This window comes from Drosophila bipectinata, chromosome XL (genome assembly GCF_030179905.1).
Source record: "Drosophila bipectinata strain 14024-0381.07 chromosome XL, DbipHiC1v2, whole genome shotgun sequence".
Taxonomy (NCBI): domain Eukaryota; kingdom Metazoa; phylum Arthropoda; class Insecta; order Diptera; family Drosophilidae; genus Drosophila; species Drosophila bipectinata.
The window spans coordinates 7,188,948-7,211,092 of NC_091734.1; the positions used below are offsets into that span (position 1 = coordinate 7,188,948).

General features: G+C 42.2%; 1 protein-coding gene across 14 annotated transcripts in view; it reads left to right on the top strand.

Moving 5' to 3' along the window:
- The window catches only part of Cngl (Cyclic nucleotide-gated ion channel-like), an 83,857-nt gene that overhangs the window by 45,687 nt on the left and 16,025 nt on the right, over positions 1 to 22,145 (top strand). For 10 of the 14 annotated variants that reach the window (XM_070277038.1, XM_070277035.1, XM_070277033.1 and 7 more), the window contains exons 3-5: positions 10,698 to 12,347; positions 15,029 to 15,324; positions 21,191 to 21,235. In XM_070277038.1, coding sequence (XP_070133139.1) covers positions 12,195 to 12,347; positions 15,029 to 15,324; positions 21,191 to 21,235 — 494 coding nt within the window. In that variant the 5' untranslated portion in view covers positions 10,698 to 12,194. Of the gene's footprint in view, positions 1 to 10,697; positions 12,348 to 15,028; positions 15,325 to 17,237; positions 17,871 to 21,190; positions 21,236 to 22,145 lie in introns of those variants that run through there. The other 4 variants (XM_070277043.1, XM_070277059.1, XM_070277040.1 and 1 more) reach the window with 3 other exon arrangements.

Sequence of the window (22,145 nt, forward strand, 5' to 3'; positions counted from 1 at the left end):
ACCAAAAACAAGAAAAGCAAAAACCTAAACCTAAACTGGGAGTAAAAAATTTATTACACTCTCGGCTCACGCGGCGTATGAGCGATTTTCCCCAGAGGCCCTGGCAATTGATACAAAATCACAGTCGCACAAATTGCTTCATCTTTCGATGTGGGGGCGGCTTAAATAGAAGGGAAGGGGTCGAGAGCCAGAAGAGCCAGAAGGCTGTGGGGATTTTAGCCATGTTTATGCATGAGGCAATGGCAATCCACGTAACGAGCAGCCTGAAAGCCAAAACGCATAACGAAAGCCACCCTCTCATGGCCCGATTATTAAGGTAGAACCGATTCCATGGGGACTTGGTTATCGCACTCTGGCCTCGTTCCCATAAAAAAAAATGTCAAATTAATTAAGTTCGACTCGGTTTTCTAATCAATAATCTGAAAATTACCCTGTTGAAAATTATGAATTAAGCCGATTATTATAAAATATCTTCGCAACCAAATCTATAATCCCGTAAGCAATTTATTTCGTTTAAAGCTTTAATGCCTCGATTGACTTTGTTACATTTTCGTATTCATCTCAATCGCATTCGTTTTAATTCACTTTTTATAATGGAATTACATTTTGATTGTATGCAAATCATGATTTCAATTCCTGTTATTACAACCACCGACAGATGTTTTCGCCTTTTTGGTTTTGCCTTTTCATGTTCTCTCATCATTATTATTATTCTTGGTCTAAATAATGCTTTTTTGTATGATTTCTGGTTTGGCCGACAAAGTAAACAAAATGTCCAAACAATGACTGTTGCCATTTATATTTGATATATATATACATTGCTGTATATGTTCTGTATATACCATATATTTGATATTTAAATGCCAAAAGAGACCGAAACAATGGACACTTTTTGCGGCTCACATATTTTAAATTAATCATTCTGTTTGCTTTTTAATTACCAAAATATATATTTGTTTGGTTATTAGTCGGTGGGTAGCACTCAGTCGTTGCTCATTTTGAGGACATGGGACGGAACTGGCAGGAGCAGGGGCCAGGGGCCAGGGACGAGGCTCATCCGTGGCATTGCGGTGTGATGCTCCCTCATGCAAATCTTGTCTCATCCTAATTTATGCTGCGGCTCAGTTTACAAAATTTACATGAGCTTGCTGCTTTGCTGCCTTGCTGCTTTCGCTTTCGGTCTTGCTTTTGGGGGCCAGCAGCTGCTTGACCTACTCTGGATCCACCCCTGCTCGCCAGCCCCTGGAATCACTTAAGTCCTGGCTCTCTATATATGCATGGCAGTGGCAACATTTGGCTTCAGCTCGCCGCAAAGTCCACAGGACATAGTCCCAAGCCCACTGCCCACGCACAACTTCATATTCATAACATATTCGGTGCGATTTCTTTGTTGCTTGACTGGCTCTGCTTCCTGTTTGCTCCTTGTCTGCTTGTCCTCGTCTTAAGCTCAACAAAAAACAACAACCACAACGGAAAAGGAAAGACAAAAAAAGGACAAAGGACGAGCCTAGTGGACAGCAGCTTGGCTACTTAGTGGCCAAACATTTGACATAATCGTTGATAAGGGATTGCTTAACAAAACCGAAAAAAGTGAAGGAGAAACTGCCAAAAAGAGCACGCACCAAGGCAGAGCCAAAAAGGACACAACACAATTGTATCTCACGGATCTGGGCTACCAGTTTCTTACCTAACTGAAATCGTAATTGGCCAAAAAAAACGGAACGGAAGAAAAATAAAAGGAAACAACAACTTTTAAGCGCAAAATGTGGGTCAAGCGAATGCAGAGGATTTTTCAGCCAAAAGATTTATTGATGCCCTATTTAGATATACATCCGAGTCCCAGCACACCGACATACAATATATTGTGTATGTTTTTATAATTTTTCTTTTCTACCAAATCCCTCTACATTTTACACCCTTACAAAGGTCCTTGGGTTTTGTTCAACAACTGGCAAAAAACTAGATCTGATAAGAAGTCGAGCGAGAATTGGCCAAGATATAGACATGGTACAGGCCAATATTCCAAAATCCTAGGTACCCCTAGAAAAAATTGAAAAAATATTTCGTACTCAGATTTTGATGCAGATTGATGGAGAATCGATCTAGAAACCGTTTAAGCTATTCCGCGTGAGAATCTGATAAGTATTGGCCAAGATATAGATATGGTACTGGGCCATATACGAAAATCCGCGATTTTACAGGGGTACCATAAGGAAAAGTTGGAAAAAAATTGAAAAAATATTTCGTAGTCAGATTTTGATGCAGATTGACGGAGAATCGATCTCGAAATCGTTTAAGCTATTCCGCGTGAGAATCTGATAAGTATTGGCCAAGATATAGATATGGTACTGGGCCATATACGAAAATCCGCGATTTTACAGGGGTACCATAAGGAAAAGTTGGAAAAAAATTGAAAAAATATTTCGTAGTCAGACTTTGATGCAGATTGGCGGAGAATCGATCTAGAAATCGTTTAAGCTATTCCGCGTGAGAATCTGATAAGTATTGGCCAAGATATAGATATGGTACTGGGCCATATACGAAAATCCGCGATTTTACAGGGGTACCATAAGGAAAAGTTGGAAAAAAATTGAAAAAATATTTCGTAGTCAGATTTTGATGCAGATTGACGGAGAATCGATCTAGAAATCGTTTAAGCTATTCCGCGTGCGAATCTGATAAGTATTGGCCAAGATATAGATATGGTACTGGGCCATATACGAAAATCCGCGATTTTACAGAGGTACCATAAGGAAAAGTTGGAAAAAAATTGAAAAAATATTTCGTAGTCAGATTTTGATGCAGATTGGCGGAGAATCGATCTAGAAATCGTTTAAGCTATTCCGCGTGAGAATCTGATAAGTATTGGCCAAGATATAGATATGGTACTGGGCCATATACGAAAATCCGCGATTTTACAGGGGTACCATAAGGAAAAGTTGGAAAAAAATTGAAAAAATATTTCGTAGTCAGATTTTGATGCAGATTGGCGGAGAATCGATCTAGAAATCGTTTAAGCTATTCCGCGTGAGAATCTGATAAGTATTGGCCAAGATATAGATATGGTACTGGGCCATATACGAAAATCCGCGATTTTACAGGGGTACCATAAGGAAAAGTTGGAAAAAAATTGAAAAAATATTTCGTAGTCAGATTTTGATGCAGATTGACGGAGAATCGATCTAGAATCGTTTAAGGTATTCCGCGTGAGAATCTGATAAGTATTGGCCAAGATATAGATATGGTACTGGGCCATATACGAAAATCCGCGATTTTACAGGGCTACCCCTAGGAAAAAATTGGAAAAAAATTGAAAAAATATTTCGTAGTCAGATTTTGATGCAGATTGACGGAGAATCGATCTACAAATCTTTTAAGGTATTCCTCGTGAGAATCTGATAAGTATTGGCCAAGATATAGATATGGTACTGGGCCATATACGAAAATCCGCGATTTTACAGGGGTACCATAAGGAAAAGTTGGAAAAAAATTGAAAAAATATTTCGTAGTCAGATTTTGATGCAGATTGACGGAGAATCGATCTAGAAATCGTTTAAGCTATTCCGCGTGAGAATCTGATAAGTATTGGCCAAGATATAGATATGGTACTGGGCCATATACGAAAATCCGCGATTTTACAGGGGTACCATAAGGAAAAGTTGGAAAAAAATTGAAAAAATATTTCGTAGTCAGATTTTGATGCAGATTGACGGAGAATCGATCTAGAAATCGTTTAAGCTATTCCGCGTGCGAATCTGATAAGTATTGGCCAAGATATAGATATGGTACTGGGCCATATACGAAAATCCGCGATTTTACAGAGGTACCATAAGGAAAAGTTGGAAAAAAATTGAAAAAATATTTCGTAGTCAGATTTTGATGCAGATTGACGGAGAATCGATCTAGAAATCGTTTAAGCTATTCCGCGTGAGAATCTGATAAGTATTGGCCAAGATATAGATATGGTACTGGGCCATATACGAAAATCCGCGATTTTACAGGGGTACCATAAGGAAAAGTTGGAAAAAAATTGAAAAAATATTTCGTAGTCAGATTTTGATGCAGATTGACGGAAAATCAATCTAGAAATCGTTTAAGGTATTCCGTGTGAGAATCTGATAAGAATTGGCCAAGATATAGCTGTGGTACTGGGCCATTTACGAAAATCCGCGATTTTACAGGGGTACCATAAGGAAAAGTTGGAAAAAAATTGAAAAAATATTTCGTAGTCAGATTTTGATGCAGATTGACGGAGAATCGATCTAGAAATCGTTTAAGCTATTCCGCGTGAGAATCTGATAAGTATTGGCCAAGATATAGATATGGTACTGGGCCATATACGAAAATCCGCGATTTTACAGGGGTACCATAAGGAAAAGTTGGAAAAAAATTGAAAAAATATTTCGTAGTCAGATTTTGATGCAGATTGACGGAGAATCGATCTAGAATCGTTTAAGGTATTCCGCGTGAGAATCTGATAAGTATTGGCCAAGATATAGATGTGGTGCTGGGCCATTAACGAAAATCCGCGATATTACAGGGGTACCATAAGGAAAAGTTGGAAAAAAATTGAAAAAATATTTCGTAGTCAGATTTTGATGCAGATTGACGGAAAATCGATCTAGAAATCGTTTAAGGTATTCCGTGTGAGAATCTGATAAGAATTGGCCAAGATATAGCTGTGGTACTGGGCCATTTACGAAAATCCGCGATTTTACAGGGGTACCATAAGGAAAAGTTGGAAAAAAATTGAAAAAATATTTCGTAGTCAGATTTTGATGCAGATTGACGGAGAATCGATCTAGAAATCGTTTAAGCTATTCCGCGTGAGAATCTGATAAGTATTGGCCAAGATATAGATATGGTACTGGGCCATATACGAAAATCCGCGATTTTACAGGGGTACCATAAGGAAAAGTTGGAAAAAAATTGAAAAAATATTTCGTAGTCAGATTTTGATGCAGATTGACGGAGAATCGATCTAGAATCGTTTAAGGTATTCCGCGTGAGAATCTGATAAGTATTGGCCAAGATATAGATATGGTACTGGGCCATATACGAAAATCCGCGATTTTACAGGGCTACCCCTAGGAAAAAATTGGAAAAAAATTGAAAAAATATTTCGTAGTCAGATTTTGATGCAGATTGACGGAGAATCGATCTACAAATCTTTTAAGGTATTCCTCGTGAGAATCTGATAAGTATTGGCCAAGATATAGATATGGTACTGGGCCATATACGAAAATCCGCGATTTTACAGGGGTACCATAAGGAAAAGTTGGAAAAAAATTGAAAAAATATTTCGTAGTCAGATTTTGATGCAGATTGACGGAGAATCGATCTAGAAATCGTTTAAGCTATTCCGCGTGAGAATCTGATAAGTATTGGCCAAGATATAGATATGGTACTGGGCCATATACGAAAATCCGCGATTTTACAGGGCTACCCCTAGGAAAAAATTGGAAAAAAATTGAAAAAATATTTCGTAGTCAGATTTTGATGCAGATTGACGGAGAATCGATCTACAAATCTTTTAAGGTATTCCTCGTGAGAATCTGATAAGTATTGGCCAAGATATAGATATGGTACTGGGCCATATACGAAAATCCGCGATTTTACAGGGGTACCATAAGGAAAAGTTGGAAAAAAATTGAAAAAATATTTCGTAGTCAGATTTTGATGCAGATTGACGGAGAATCGATCTAGAAATCGTTTAAGCTATTCCGCGTGAGAATCTGATAAGTATTGGCCAAGATATAGATATGGTACTGGGCCATATACGAAAATCCGCGATTTTACAGAGGTACCATAAGGAAAAGTTGGAAAAAAATTGAAAAAATATTTCGTAGTCAGATTTTGATGCAGATTGACGGAGAATCGATCTAGAAATCGTTTAAGGTATTCCGCGTGAGAATCTGATAAGAATTGGCCAAGATATAGATATGGTACTGGGCCATTTACGAAAATCCGCGATTTTACAGGGCTACCATAAGGAAAAATTGGAAAAAAATTGAAAAAATATTTCGTAGTCAGATTTTGATGCAGATTGACGGAGAATCGATCTACAAATCGTTTAAGGTATTCCTCGTGAGAATCTGATAAGTATTGGTCAAGATATAGATATGGTACTGGGCCATATACGAAAATCCGCGATTTTACAGGGCTACCCCTAGGAAAAAATTGGAAAAAAATTGAAAAAATATTTCGTAGTCAGATTTTGATGCAGATTGACGGAGAATCGATCTACAAATCTTTTAAGGTATTCCTCGTGAGAATCTGATAAGTATTGGCCAAGATATAGCAGTGGTACTGGGCCATTTACGAAAATCCGCGATTTTACAGGGCTACCATAAGGAAAAATTGGAAAAAAATAGAACAAAAATTTCGTAGTCAGATTTTGATGCAGATTGACGGCGATTCGATCTAGAAATCGTTTAAGCTATTCCGCGTAAGAATCTGATAAGTATTGGCCAAGATATAGATATGGTACTGGGCCATATACGAAAATCCGCGATTTTACAGGGGTACCATAAGGAAAAGTTGGAAAAAAATTGAAAAAATATTTCGTAGTCAGATTTTGATGCAGATTGACGGCGATTCGATCTAGAAATCGTTTAAGCTATTCCGCGTAAGAATCTGATAAGTATTGGCCAAGATATAGATATGGTACTGGGCCATATACGAAAATCCGCGATTTTACAGGGGTACCATAAGGAAAAATTGGAAAAAATTGAAAGAATATTTCGTAGTCAGATTTTGATGCAGATTGACGGAGAATCGATCTAGAAATCGTTTAAGCTATTCCGCGTGAGAATCTGATAAGTATTGGCAAAGATATAGATATGGTACTGGGCCATATACGAAAATCCGCGATTTTACAGGGGTACCACAAGGAAAAGTTGGAAAAAAATTGAAAAAATATTTCGTAGTCAGATTTTGATGCAGATTGACGGCGATTCGATCTAGAAATCGTTTAAGCTATTCCGCGTAAGAATCTGATAAGTATTGGCCAAGATATAGATATGGTACTGGGCCATATACGAAAATCCGCGATTTTACAGGGGTACCATAAGGAAAAATTGGAAAAAAATTGAAAAAATATTTCGTAGTCAGATTTTGATGCAGATTGACGGAGAATCGATCTAGAAATCGTTTAAGCTATTCCGCGTGCGAATCTGATAAGTATTGGCCAAGATATAGATATGGTACTGGGCCATATACGAAAATCCGCGATTTTACAGGGGTACCACAAGGAAAAGTTGGAAAAAAATTGAAAAAATATTTCGTAGTCAGATTTTGATGCAGATTGACGGCGATTCGATCTAGAAATCGTTTAAGCTATTCCGCGTAAGAATCTGATAAGTATTGGCCAAGATATAGATATGGTACTGGGCCATATACGAAAATCCGCGATTTTACAGGGGTACCATAAGGAAAAGTTGGAAAAAAATTGAAAAAATATTTCGTAGTCAGATTTTGATGCAGATTGACGGAGAATCGCTCTAGAAATCGTTTAAGGTATTCCGCTTGAGAATCTTCTAAGTATTGGCCAAGATATAGATATGGTACTGGGGCCATATACGAAAATCCGCGATTTTACAGGGCTACCATAAGGAAAAATTGGAAAAAAAATTTAAAAAGTAGTTCGTAGTCAGATTTTGATGCAGATTGATGGAGAATCGATCTAGAAATCGTTTAAGGAAGAGAATCGCGTGAGAATCGGAAGGGAATTGCCAATGATGTAGATATAGTTACTGGTAGTGGGAAAATTCCTCTCAAGGATGCAGCAAAGTAGAAACATGACTCCCTTTTACATTTTGAAAGAGTGTAGCAGCGGCGACTGGCTTGGAAGATAGCCTCCGTGACTTCTATATACTACACTACATATTATCCACGACCATCGCTCATAATTTAAATCTTCGCTTAAGGGCCAAACAAAATAGAAAGGAGGGAGGAATGGAAATGTCATGCATTTTAATGGGAATTTCTTGGACAGGACACGTGTCCTGGTGTCCTCTAATTAACTAACCGAAAAACCAATCAAAATGTTGTGAGCGGTTTTGTGCTTTATTTGTATTTTGTTTGTTGACTTTAAATATGATTTTTACATAACGCATACGCCGCGTGACCCGGCCGATAAGTTTTTGATAAATATTTTCTCCCCATCTCAGCCCCGTCTCTTTCTATTGCTCTATGGCCTTCTCTTTCAGCCTGACAAGTGGCTACCATTTTTTAATGTCACTTTTTGTGCTGTTGTGGCCGAAGGGGAGGGGTGGTGCTGTGGGTGGTTGGGTGGTGGTATGCTATGTGGTGTTTTCACTGCCCAATGGAGCGTACATTTTGAAATTGAAATCGGCCGGGCCGGGCTGGGCCAAGGGGAAGGGGCAGCATCAGCATCAGCAGCAGCAGTTGCTGCCAGTTTCTTCTTTATCTCCTCGACTGTCAGTGGATGCTTCATTGAGTTTTATGTAGAAAAATGCGCAGATACAGATGCGTACAATACCAACACACACACACACACATAAGCGTTTTCAATACGTACATCAACCAATATATGTGTGTGTGAGTCCATAGGATGGCCAGCCTGACCAGGCAGAAACTCATAAAACTTGCACGGCTCCTTTGGCTTCTCGGGGCTTCGGCATCAGCATCAGCATCGGCTCCTGCTGGCTCCTTTCCCTTGGATCCTTAAGCTGGTTAAGCGTTCGCACAAAGTGTTAAGTCTCTTACTTTGTTTGGCTCCTTCCAGGCACCTCTGCCCTTGGTCCTTCGGACTTGGTCCTTTGGCTTCCTGCAACCTTTAGCCGCCCCCTGTAAGGATGTTTGAATGCTTTATAATTACATTTTATGTGCCATCGTTGTGTGTGTATAAAATGCCAACAGGTGCAATCCATCGACTCGGCAAAATGAAGTAGAGGTGGGCAAGGACACTGACAAAAAAACAGAAACAATACCATAAGAATTAATAAAATAAAATTAGGACTATGAATAGGTAACCCAACATGCCTTATTTTTCTTGAATATATAATTACTTGATGTCATATAGCTATCTATTTTTTTTCAGTGCATAAGTCTCATTAAAGTCCGTTGCCAGAGCCAGAGCCTAAGCTTGAGCCTTCGTTTATTTAGTTTACAGTCTTTATTGAATGTTTGCCTTTGGGCCCTATGGATTTTGTGTTGTAATTGCTGGAGTTTTACGGCCAATCGCCGTGTCCTGTTACTAAGCCCCCAACTACTCTCCAAGGAAGATTTACATGAACATCCACCAACAATGCCTGAAATCCGAAATCTGAAACAGAGTCTGTCTGTCTGTCTGTCAGTCAGCCAGTCAGCCAGTCATACTTTTGATTTACATTTGCGACATGTTTACGGCCTCCCGGAGACATGAAATTCCCGAGATCCTTGTTATTCTTTGTGGCTCCCCCCGGCCGTCTAGTCATTGGGCTTTAATACAAGGATTCTTGGTAATAAATCCGTTTGCCAGGACTCGACCATTGTCTATATATTGGGGTCGAATTTGTATTAAATGAACGGCAAGTGAATGCCAAGTGAATGTTGAATGTTGAGTGTCCGTTTGAATGAATGAATTAGGGCGTTGATGCTCGATTGATTGCCTAATGATTGCCTTTCGCCCGATTGATGTCACAGTCTCAGATTCGGAATCAGTTTGAGTTTGAGTTTGTTTTTGGGTTCAATGAATACAGATAGCCCATCGAGTGCCAGCCCGTACCATATGAATATTCAATTAAGAGCGGTTGATTGCACAGAGCGACTAGGTGGCAAATTAATTGATTGCTGGCTTCAATCAATACATTTATTACAAGCCCCGGTTGGAGCTCCGACTGATGTCTTTAGAATTAACATTTATTGGCAATTTGGCTCACCTTCTGATTGCTGACTTCCGATTGAAACTGAAACTGAAACTTAACTGGGAGCGAGAGCGCTGAGTTAATCAGCGTGATTGATTGGGGTCCAGGGCTAATTAGGACCAACTCCTGGCCCGGCTCATCCCAATCAATCATTGGCCATCAATCACGATAGTTGAGCCACTTGGCCATGCAAAAGGTTCAATTACGCACAAATCAAACTTGCCACAGAGTTAATGAACTTTGTGCTGACCCAACTTGACACCCGCACACAGCCACAGCGCCACTGGCACCGAGACCCACCTTTCGGCCACCTTTGACCCCTTTTTGTCCGCCCTCCCCCCCCCCTACATAGCTGCGAGTGCTTGTTTTCAAAGCAAACTTTTGGTATTTAACTGCAAATGGGTCTGAATCGGGGCTGCCCTCCGGCGGCTATGAGCTCTTATAATTTAAATTGTTAATTAATTATATATTATCTATAAATATATATATGTTACTGCCACGTTCCTGGCTCGGTAATGATTTTTGATGTGGAAACAACTTGTTCGAGTGTTTGCTGAGCTCCGGCAATATTAATTTGAATTGCAACCTAGAAGAGCCCCAGCACAGAGAGGATGTGGCGGGAACAGGATCTGGTAAATTGCCAGGAAGACTCGACTTGGCTGTGGTTGCCCTTTAAACGACTTTTGGTTCTTGGTATTCATTGAAAACCAAATCGTTTTCGGAGGGTGTGTGTGCTGTGTGTGTTTTTGCATGTAACTAAATTGTTAGACATTTTAATTAATTTCCACTTTAATGTTTACTTAACCAAAATGTTTTCTTCGCCTACAGGCAACAACATCAACATCAACATCAACAACAACAACAACAGCGGCAACAGCAACACCACCAGCAACTACATATACAAATAAACATGCAGATACAGATACGACAGCACCAGCTACAGATACTTGTAACTAAAGTGACATGAGGCCTTAACAACAATAACACACACAGATACACAAAAAAGCAACAACAACAACTGGTACAAGAATAACAACAACAACAACAACTGGAACAAGAACAAGAACAACAACAATCCACAACCTTAGAGCACTAAAAACAAAATTACAAACAATTAAAAGCAAACGAACGACAAAGGATTCTCCAGGGGAAGTCCCACGTTCCATGGACTACGCCCCCGTTTCAGTTGCCACGCCTCCGAGAAGAGCCCCCGTCCCTTGCAGAAAGTCAGCTACATGCCACGATGGCAGTTCCAGCTCCGTTTATGGCCTCCGTTTCTAACTAAAACTGAGCAACCGTCCCAGACACGGGCAACCCATTCTCCGCCGGACACTTGTACGGGAGCACGGGCACGGGTTGTTTTACGGTGGCATTTAGGCCCGGGTTTTCTGGCCAACAGCACCAGCAGCAGCAACAACAACAATCCGTCAAGCGACGAGGCCGAGGCCTTTGTCTTTGTTTCGCATCAAAAACAGAAGCAACACCAACAGCAACACCAGCAACAGCAACTGAAAACGCCACCGAAGGCGGCAATAAAAAGTTTGCTTTGTGCTCGGGTGTCGACATTCTTGTCCTGCCCTTTTCTCCGCCCACGTCCTTGTGCCACGCCCACTGTAAAAACAACAAAAACGTCGCCCGTGGGCACTCAATTAAGCCCAATTCAAGGCAACTTGAAAGCAACTACAGCAACAATAGAGGCCAAAGCGACAGAAACAGCAACGACAACCGGGCCAAAATAAAATTAAAATATTTAAAGTCCTGCAACAACTAGCAACTAAAAAGGAAACAATTACGAATATTGCAAGGATACAAGGATACAGAGGCATCCATAAACGATATTGCGGAGAGCATTACAGGAACATTTCAACAGCGTGGCAGCAACCGCAATAAAGATATTGCGCGTCGCTAAACAAACACGAATATTTTTAGCTCAACCATAGCCGCAACATCAAAAAAAAAGCGCAGATACTGCAAGTGCAGCAGAAGCACTAGCAGAAGCAGGAGCAGGACTAGGAGCAGGAGAAGCCAGGCCCCCTGGGCGACAATCGCAGCCATTACAATATAAAAATCAACAGAGCAGCAATATTGCAGGTAGGCGTCGGATAGCAGCGACAGCAACACCTACACTCGAGCGCCAAAATAGCATCAGCAACCGAAAAAAAAAGGAGGAGCAAAGGCCACGCCCACGGCTAAGGGGCGAACACTTAACATAGGCGTGGGCGGCAGGAGGACTGGTTGAAAAGTGGGCGTGGAAGTGGCAGCATCAGCATCAGCATCAGAATCAGCAGTGGCAGTAGAAGCAACTAAAGTGGAGTGGATGCCACAATGAAACTGAGCGTGAGCGCGTACCGGGCGCATGCATCCGCACACAAGAAGATCCTGTCCAGCGGCTATCACTCCCAGCTCAACTACGGCAGCACAGGGGCGGCGGCGGCCTCCTCCTCGTCCTCGGGGACCACGGCAACGGGCCTATATACGGTAAGTGCTGCATCTGCATCCCTCCGTCCTCCATCCCGCACTGTATCGCATATCCATTCAGTGTCCAGGACACTCAACTACATCCTGTGTCACACACACTGGGGGGCAGGGAGACAGAGTCCTTATGGTCTGTTTGGGACATGTGTCACTCAATTTGTCCCGAGCTCACTACCTACACCGAGCAGAAAGTCCTGGCACTTCCAAACTGCAGGCCAAGAAGGCAGAAACGGACTCTAAACGATTCCGTTCAGTGCCTAACTCATTTGCTTTCTACTTTCTCCCACAAGATGTCCTTTTCCCAAATGGGAAGGCTTCCTTTTGCGCTTGTCCTTACGACAATCCTTTATCCTTTACGCTCTCCGGCATAAAATTTAAACACTTTTGATTATGAGCTCTACGGTTATGTCCGGCTAAATTTTAATGATATAGCCGGCACAGGATGGCGTCGAAAAAAAGGACCAACTATAAAATACGAGTAGTAATTACTTCAAAGTAAATAACGAAAATAAGGATTAGCCGCTTCAAACGGGTTATCTTAACCTGATATTTATTTATGGAGACGAAAATGAAATTTCAAAACTGATTAAAAGTTTTAAAATTAGTTTTTTGCCCTCGCCCCGAGTCGTCCCGGTGTCCTTTCAAAACAAAAATAACCCCCAAGCTGACCAGCCATGGGTGAATTATTAAAAAGGCATTCAAGGAAATCAAAGCTGACCCATAAAACTTTCTACTGTCCGTTGTCCGTTGTCCGTGGTCTGCTGTCCATTTGTCCGCCAATTTGTGCATTACAAAAATTATTCGCAGGAAATTGGAATTCCTAGCTATAGCCGCTATATCCCTCTGATTTGCCATCGGAATATTGGCTAATTAAAACACGAGACCAGGACTCCCACAAGAGCACTTCACCAGCGAGGCGGCGAAACTTTCCGGCAGGACTATTTGTGGCGGCGTCCTTGCTGGGGGAATGAGAAGATTAACACGGCTTCTGAATTTTGACAGTCCTGCAACCACAATAAATTCCAATCAAGTTTTGTGGCGCATTTAATTGCCATGTCCTGGGGCATCTGCTGGTGGCAAGGATCTCTAATAGTTGCTTTACAATGCAGGCCAAAATAATAGGAGCTATTAGAGAGGAGGGAGTTATATCTCCTAAAGGAGTTTAAACTGCAAGACTTTATTTAAACGAATAAAACTTTGGGTAACTATGGACTAGGGAACTATGCTCATACCTATTTTTATGGTCTGTGCTGTAGTGTGTGGGAGCTCACAAGTGAAGCTTAATCTGGCAGTGAACCGATTTGTCAACTAATTGGTGGGAACGGCATACAAATCCCGCCAGATATGTTATGCGGTTTCCCCTATTTAGACCCGGAGGCCAAATTGAAACCCTCCGCCGGATTTTGCCAGTTTTGTCACGGACACACACACACTGACTAATACATGGCATATGTGTGTATTTGGAAGCCAGGATACGGATACAGGACGAAACACCATCGGCAATCTGTCCCAATGGTCAAATCGAAGCTTTCAAGTTTGCGGCTCTCGAGCACTTATATAAGTACTTTTGGCTTTCGGGTTTTGGCTTTTGGCTCACTTGGCTCACTTTAAGTTGGTTTTGGCCAGCATTGGCATTAAATTAATAATGGTTTTTGGCTAACAAGTGGCCTGTTCTGTGCGACTGATCCTGACAAAGTGCCTTCCTTGATTTTGATATTTTTTTGGGGCAAGACACTGCAGTCTGTGATTAGCTTTTAGATAGGAGGAATGTTAACCTTTTATTAATGTAACCTTTTAATAAATTTAAACTCATTTAAAGTCTTAACTTCTCACTAGCCAGCAGCCCACGTGTACTTTTAATTTCGAATCTATTTTATTTTCATTTCTCGATGTTATTGATGGGAAAATCATCGACAAACAAGGTTCATTTTTCAATTCTTTGTGCCAATTTTAATTTCGCAATAAGGCCAAACCGAATCGGCTCTTAAATAAATTTTCAGCTTTTCAGTTTTCCGACAATTCCTCCGGCCGAGGGGAGGGAATCAATAATGCAATGTTAAAGCCATGTTTCTGGCAAAAGTTCTCACAGCTCATGGTCGAATGTTTCCGTTTCCGTTCGCCCCCTATCCCTCTCCCTCTCTGCTGGTGTATAGCCCTCTCTTTCGTCTACTCGCTTTCCGGTTAGCTCTGGCCAAGTGCTCACCTTAAGGCCCAGTCAGAGTTGGCCAAGTTTTCGTGTCGGAGGCAATCAAATCAAAGTTTAATTATTATCGTCAACATCATCCGATTTAAAATGCACCGTGGGGCAAAATTGTTTAACAGAGAAGGTGCCACAGGCAGATGCACTGGAGAGTACAGTGCGCGACACAAATGTAGGTCGCTTGAGGAACTATAAGTTATAGAGAGAGCCTCTATGGAGAGCCTTTTGGAGAATACCTTCTGAATCCTAAATACTAGAACACTTTTAAGTGAAAAGTTTTTAATCCTTTTTACTGGCCAGTGCTTATTTTGTTCAGTGTATTTGCACAATTAGCCTTTAAGAGCCTAAATTCCATTGATTAAGCCAAGTCAGAGGCCTCAAGCCGAAAAGCCAAGAGCCAAAATTAATAATGCCAGATTATGGCCTGAAACCTTGATTCTTGATCCTTTCAACCTTTCATCCTCTTATCCCTTTATCCTTCTAGATGGAAACGCACGAGCATGAGCATGGAGCCGGCAAATTTGTCAAGGATGTGGCCCGCCAGGTGCACGACTGCAACAGCGACACGGACGTCATCAGTCCCACGGGCACGAGCAGCTCCGGCGGTGGAGGTGGCGGCGGAGGTCCTTCGGGAGGTGCCCCAGGCGGCGGTGCGGACGGAGGAGGCGGTGGCGCCGGCGACGGCTACCACAAGCGGCACCACAAGAGCAGCGCCATGGTCCACGACGACGACAACAACAGCGCGGCCCACTCCTCGGACAGCAAAAGTCCCAGCCAGCGGTAAGTTGGAACCACAACCCCCCAAAAAAAAGAGCTCTAAAGTTACCTAAAAGCCAAATTAACACCTAAACCGTACACCCACACTGAGAGAAATGAAAGGAAGAAGTTGAAATTAAGAGGACTGAGAGGTTTTTGATTAAAAAGCTTTGTTTTAAGATCGAAAAGTATAAAAAATAAGATAATTTGAGATGTAAAGGTTTTTGGAGATAAAGGTTATACCTATTTTCTAGTTCAAGTTCAAAAGATAAACCTCACTTAATTTTAGTTTCCATTCTCTTCTCTCAGTGTATACATAACGACACGTGCATAACTCCTAAATTAAACTTAAAAGCAGAGTTAAAAGTTAAAAAAAACAAGACATAAAGGGGCCCAACAAAAATGATTTATACAAATCGCGCCAAGTTGTTACCAAAAAAAAAAATACGCACATAAAACATAATCCGGCTCTGCTTGTCCTTACACCCACACTTACACAATCAAAAAACACACACACGAATACACGCATACATTCATACCAAATAGACACATACATATAGAGACGTGTGCCGTAAGCGTAATTGATAAATGTGTAGCATACTTTGTTGGGCTTCGCTCGCCTTGGCAGCTTCTTGTACGCCGTGTGCTCCGTATGCTCTGTATTTGATGAACCGTAAGCGACGACATAACATCCGTACATCCCTATAGCCGTATAGCCGCATATCCGTACTCCGTATCCGTAAAAAAAACACAAAGGAATTAAATAAGAAAAGACAAAAGTACCCGCAAGCCCCGCAAGACCAAAAAAGAAGGAAAACAAACCATTCTGATTCAATTAAATTAAATTAGCAATTAGCAAGTCCCCGCCACCCGCCTTGTGTCCTTGTCCTCGATGAATCCATGCGGTTGCAGATAAAGATGTTCCATGGGAATTGGAAACGGGAGTGGGTTCTCAGTGGTTTGACCCATTTTTCGGGGCTATAGGAATCTGATTGGGTTTCAAATCAAAAGTTTTCAGTTTTGGTCCTTGACTTAATCTAATCAGAGAAAGGACAGTGCGTTTCAGCGCTGAAATGGACTCTTAACGAATTAGTTTTATTAAAATAAATAGGTTAGAATTCAACTGAGAAATAAATTAGAAAATATCTGCCATAGAATTCTGTTTGAGGCTTCAACTTTGCAGTCTTGCCTTTGCACTTGAATGGAGCTGTCACACAGACAGATATCCTGACACACACCCACACATCACAACCACTCTCCCAGACTCCCAGACCCACACACACACACACACACACTGAATAGGCAGGGAGAACTTTTGTTTGTGTTTATTGTGTCTTTGTGGTGGCAAAAAGGAAATTAGCAATGACAATTAGCCGGGATTGTCCATGTCCGTGCTGGTGTCCTTGGCGTGTGAGAGAGTGTGTGTGTCTTTGTACGAGGGTGTCAGATTGTCACTGTATAGCAAGTGTGTGTGTGTGTGAACACGATTTCATTAATTAACTTGGCCCACAATGGCAAGACGACAAACAAAGGCAACGGAAGAGTTACTCTCCCAGGGGACCAAAGTTGACAACTCTCCGGCGGCGGGTTAATCTTTGGGCACACACGAATCCACTCCAAGTTCCACTCCAAAGTGTAACCCACCCACCCAGTACTCCACCACTCCACCACTCCAGAAACCACCAACCACCATCACAAAAAACCACACCATGAACCACGGCTGCCACTTCAAGAATATTAATTTTTTTGTTTGTCAAAAGAAACAATGTGGCTGGAGAGGAGTTACCCGTGCTTCCATTTTGGAATTATCTCACTTAATTAAATGTACAAAATTGGAAGCTAGGGAGTCCTCTCCACGCTGGCAGTCGTGGCAGATGTTCACGTTTTTGTTTGTATCTTCTGGATAATCGGATGACCGGATTGTCGGGTCGTAACAGATCCGCCAGCTCCTCGCTGGCCAGTTCACAGAATCACCATTGTGGCTGCTCCGCCACCACTAGTTTAAGGTACACAGAGAGGGATAGACTGATACTGACGCCGGCGCATCCGCATCCGCACCAGGCCCGCCAGCGGCGACAGGTGCGACTCCACCTGAATAGTCCGTCCTCCGATCAGAGCGCCTACACGCCCGTGGGCTCCGCTCCCCATCCGAATCCGAATCAGATCCTGAATCCGTGTCCGAATCCCAGTCCAAGGCCATTGCCGGCGATGAAGACGCTCTCCTCGTTCATCAGCGAGCATCCCGAGGAGCTTCTGCACGGAAGCGGCGGAATCGGCGGAAGTGGAAGTGCAGGTGGAGATCGAGTCCATGGAGGCGGAAACGGGAACGGAAATGGCCAGCAGACAACAAAATGGAAGAGCCTAAGGGCCGTGATGGCCTACTACTGCTCCTTGCGGCGGATCAAGAGGAACGTTGTCTTATCATTCATGTCATGATCCATTCTACCCATCCATTCTGTTATCAGTGTATCAATCGTATCCTTAAGGCGTGTCCGCAACACGCCACTTAATAGTCCTTAAAGAAATCCCCAAAAACCTAGTGATGCACAGGGAAAGATAGTACAGGACTATGGCCAGTGCCAGTTTCATTTTGAAGCCTGTCTACTTGTGTCCTTGAAGTAGACCAGTTCATACCCTATTATGTTTCTCTGTGCATCGTCCTTATAAATATATATGTGTGTGTTTAAGCTCTCCTTCTGAGAAGTATTACGAAAAGCAACCGAAACTAAAACTATAATCTCCTACTAACTAAACCCCTACTAACATTCAACGATCGCTCGCTCGCCCTCCCTCGCTCTCTCCCGCCATCACCTGTCTCTCTCTCGCTCTCTCGCCCTCTCTCTCTCTGTCTCATACTAATCCGAAATCGTAGTGTATGAAACCTATATGTTATCTAAAATATATAATCCATAATACCGATATCATTGATGTGTAAGCGAATGCCAGACCTCGCCCTAAAGCTGAAAACTCAATCTAAGAATCGCCTGCTCTCTCTCTCTCCCACTCCAGATCTGACTATCGCTCTGTCTCTATCCATTATGCTAACCATGACCCCTGACCCGCGACCCCTAGCCCCTGACCCAGCCACAGTCGGGTCTCTTGTAAGAAACTTTCCCAACTTTTCACAAGAAACTGGGAGGGGGGGGACTTACGCATTTAATGAAAAGTGTTTGGAAGGGAATTTGCATTTATTAGGGATATGCATATGGTATGAGCCTTGTGGTGCGTCCTAGTGGGGTAGCACTGTACAGCACCGTGTTTGATGGGCCTCGGCTTGGGGTGTGAGTTTTGGGTCAGACTCGTACATTCTGCCACTTTCTCTTCTAGTTTCTGGGTTAATTTTTGGCGAAAGGGCAACTTAAAAGTTTTCACCCAGCTAAGCAAGATGATGCAGGCCACCATATATAGTGGCCAGTGGCGCAGGAGCTCATTAGGAGGGGGGGAGCCTACCATTCTCCCATTATATATTTATCCAGACAATGGTATATTTCCACAAATATATTCCACAAATATATGTAAAATAAACTTGAAGGACTACCGTCAGCATTCCTAGCATGTTTGTTGAGATGAACTTTAATTTTTAATCACACTAATGTAAAAATATCCCCGATGTAAAGCAACCCCCCCTTCGGCGGACGCCCCCGGCGCTGCGGCCAGGGCAAGGGCAGGAAACTTTTGCTTGAAAATCTCGGCAAACAGCAAGCAAAAGTTAAAGTGGCTTTTGCCAGTGTGTGTTTGAATCGATATGTTTAAGCTGCTGGCTGCAATGTAGGCGAACTTTTGACACAAATACACACACTCACACACACGCAGACTAGCACACACACTTGCATATTTGTACAGTTATACTGTTGGAAACATGCGCCTATGCATATGGCACAGTGCGACCAAAAAACCCCCCACTATTCCCTGGCATTGTGCATGCGGAATGGGAAATTGCCTTCTGACTGACAACTTACAAAGAATTTGAATTTAGAAAATTGCAAATTTATGTAGAAGCCAAGTGAGCACACTCACAGATACAGATACTCACCCAGAACGAGCCAAGAATGCAGCATTTGGAGATCCTCAGACCCATTGATGTGACTGCCAACTTTTTTTTTATTTTTTTGGTTTTTTCGTCTCCGTCTTCGAGTCCTGGCCAGCGAAAAGGTGAACGTTTGCATATGCATGTGGCCCCAAGTGCCCCCGTCCGCCCAGCCCCAGCCCCATCCCCCTGAAGGCTGCGGTTACAAGCCACTTTGGTTCGCAATCAAATTCATTTGTTCGATCCGGCAATTGTGTTTTGATTTGCACAACTCGCACATCCTTTGGCCTACTTCGCCTGCTTCTGTCAGCAGTTGAGGTTTCTACAGCTACTTATTTGGCAAAAGGACGATGGGAAAAGAATAGCATATGTATGAGGGCAACACCAATAATTATAATTATACATATATTCCAGCCTAAAGCAGCCTTGAAACCCAGACTTGAAAAAAGCATGTCGTACTTATGTGGGCTGAGAAGAGGGTTCTGTCAAAAAAGGGGGTCCTGTTGAGAGCAATAATTACTTATTCAATATAAACCAAAGTAGACCAAAGCTTTCAATTAGCAATTGCCTTGAAATCCGGTCCTGGAAATGGGTATAGCCTACATTTGTGGGTGTGAAATGTCCTGCCGAAGTGGGTGGAGGCTGGAAACGATGGCCAAATGACTCGGCGGAATTTTTCAATTGTTGTTTCATCTGAAATGTGGCATAAGCTGTGTGCCATGAGCTGTGTGGCATGCCACACCAGGCCCGGCAGTCACTCAGTCAGTCAGTCAAGTGGCGAACCGAACGCGATTGCTTAGCATTCCGGCCGGTCATGGCCTGCGGCCGGGCAATATGGCCGCAAAAACCAAACCAGGCCAAAATCGAAAACCCCAAAAACCCCAAAAACCGAAAACTGCAAGAGGCGTTAATTGAAATCCGGCTTAGAGGACCGTCCGGGAATCGAAAGTTAACCCAACGCCGGAGGGCCGGGGCCCGAGGCTCGAGGCGTTCCAGCGAAATCGGACATCATGCAGTCATTAAACAATAACAATTCCAGGCCAACAAACACACTCACAGGCAACACAAAACAAACAGGCGAGTCCTGTGAAGTCCTTTAACATTTTCCTGGATGATTTGTGGTGCAATAAAGAATGCCATTTAGGACTCGGGCAGCTCTTTAACCTTTCGCAGAGCCCCGAAAAGCCCCAAAAACCTGAACCTTAACCCCGAAAATCGAAACCGAATCAAATCGAAAAACGAGGAACGAGAAACGAGAAACGGGCACAAAACTAACAAGCTCATTCTCAATTTATATTAAATCGAAAGTCCACAAATGGCTCCAGCTGACCCCAAAAAACAACAATGGGGTCACAGCATACACGCACACGGCCAGTGGCGTGCCTTCCAGAGGGGGTCTGCTGCAAAAGTCCTCAAGCCCTAGTCTAGCCCTAGATGATTAACAAGAGCTGGCCCCCTTGGTAGCCACCGGGAGTACGCCTCTGGCCACACACATTTATGGTCTTATCGTGCAGCAAGCCTTTTTCCGCTTGGCTGCCAGAGGATGGGCACTGATGGGTTAAAAGGGGAAGTGCCAAGGGGCTGGGGGGAAGGCCCGTATCAGCCAAATTCTCTCTACCCCCCTCTCTCACTTTCTCTATCTCTGTTGCTGTCTCTGTCTCTCTCATACATTATACATCTCTCTATCTCTCTGTCACTGTTCTGGCCAAAATCTATTTTCTATTGAACTCCACTCTACCGAAGAGTACGAATTGCGAATTACATTACAAATGAATACAAAACAACAATTATGCTAAACAAAATGAAAAATAAACAGCCAAAACATAGTATAAGAAAAACAAACTTTCGAAACTCGTTGTTTAGGAAATCGCGTATCGGAGATGGAGCTTCAGATCCAGATTCCGATTGGTAAGTTTACACTCTTGTGTTCCTTATGATTTCTCGGTTTTGTCTCTGCACACAAACACAAGCACAAATTCAAAAAAAAAAAAAAATACAAAATAATAATAATAATACTAATAATAATAATAATGAATAAGAAACCAAAAATGACACGCAAACTACACCGCATATAAGAAAAAATAATATATATAGAATACATGGATAGCTAGCTATGATATGAGCTTTGTTCTGTTTTTGATTTGATTATGATTGCGATTACCATTATGCGATTACGATAATGATGGTCATGGTGCTGTTGATAATGACGACCTGACGGCATGTGCGCGCTTTGCATTTCAATAGGCCGCAAAGAGCAGTAGCAGTAGGGCTTCGGTTTTGGCCGGGTCGAAAGCAAAACCGCAGCAAAAAACCACCAACACCCCAGACACTTCATACCCTGTAAAAAGATACAAAGATACTCAGAGACACAGATACAGATACACACCCACTCACATGGACATTGACACCTATTAGCTATCATTGTCTTCCTTTGATTTTTGTCTTTCGTTTAGCTAACTGCATTGCTACCAATCGCTTTCGTTATTCGTACCTCATCGTGTACCACACGGCGTATGCGTAATAATTTAGCCACCGCTGTAAATAGAACAAAAACCAATCTAATAAAAATGATATTTGAACTTAAAAAAAAAAACAAAACAGAAAAAACTAAGAAAAATCCATAAAAGCATTATATATATTTGTTCAGTAGCTCTTTGGCATTTGACATGCTGGATGCGAGTAAACCAGAACCAATTAACTCAAAACTGTAAATAAAACTATATACTATGCTGCATAGTATATGTATGCATTTATAGAAACCACCTTTGTAAAATATAAACAGAAACCAAAGAACATCACTTAGAACTCTAGATGCTTT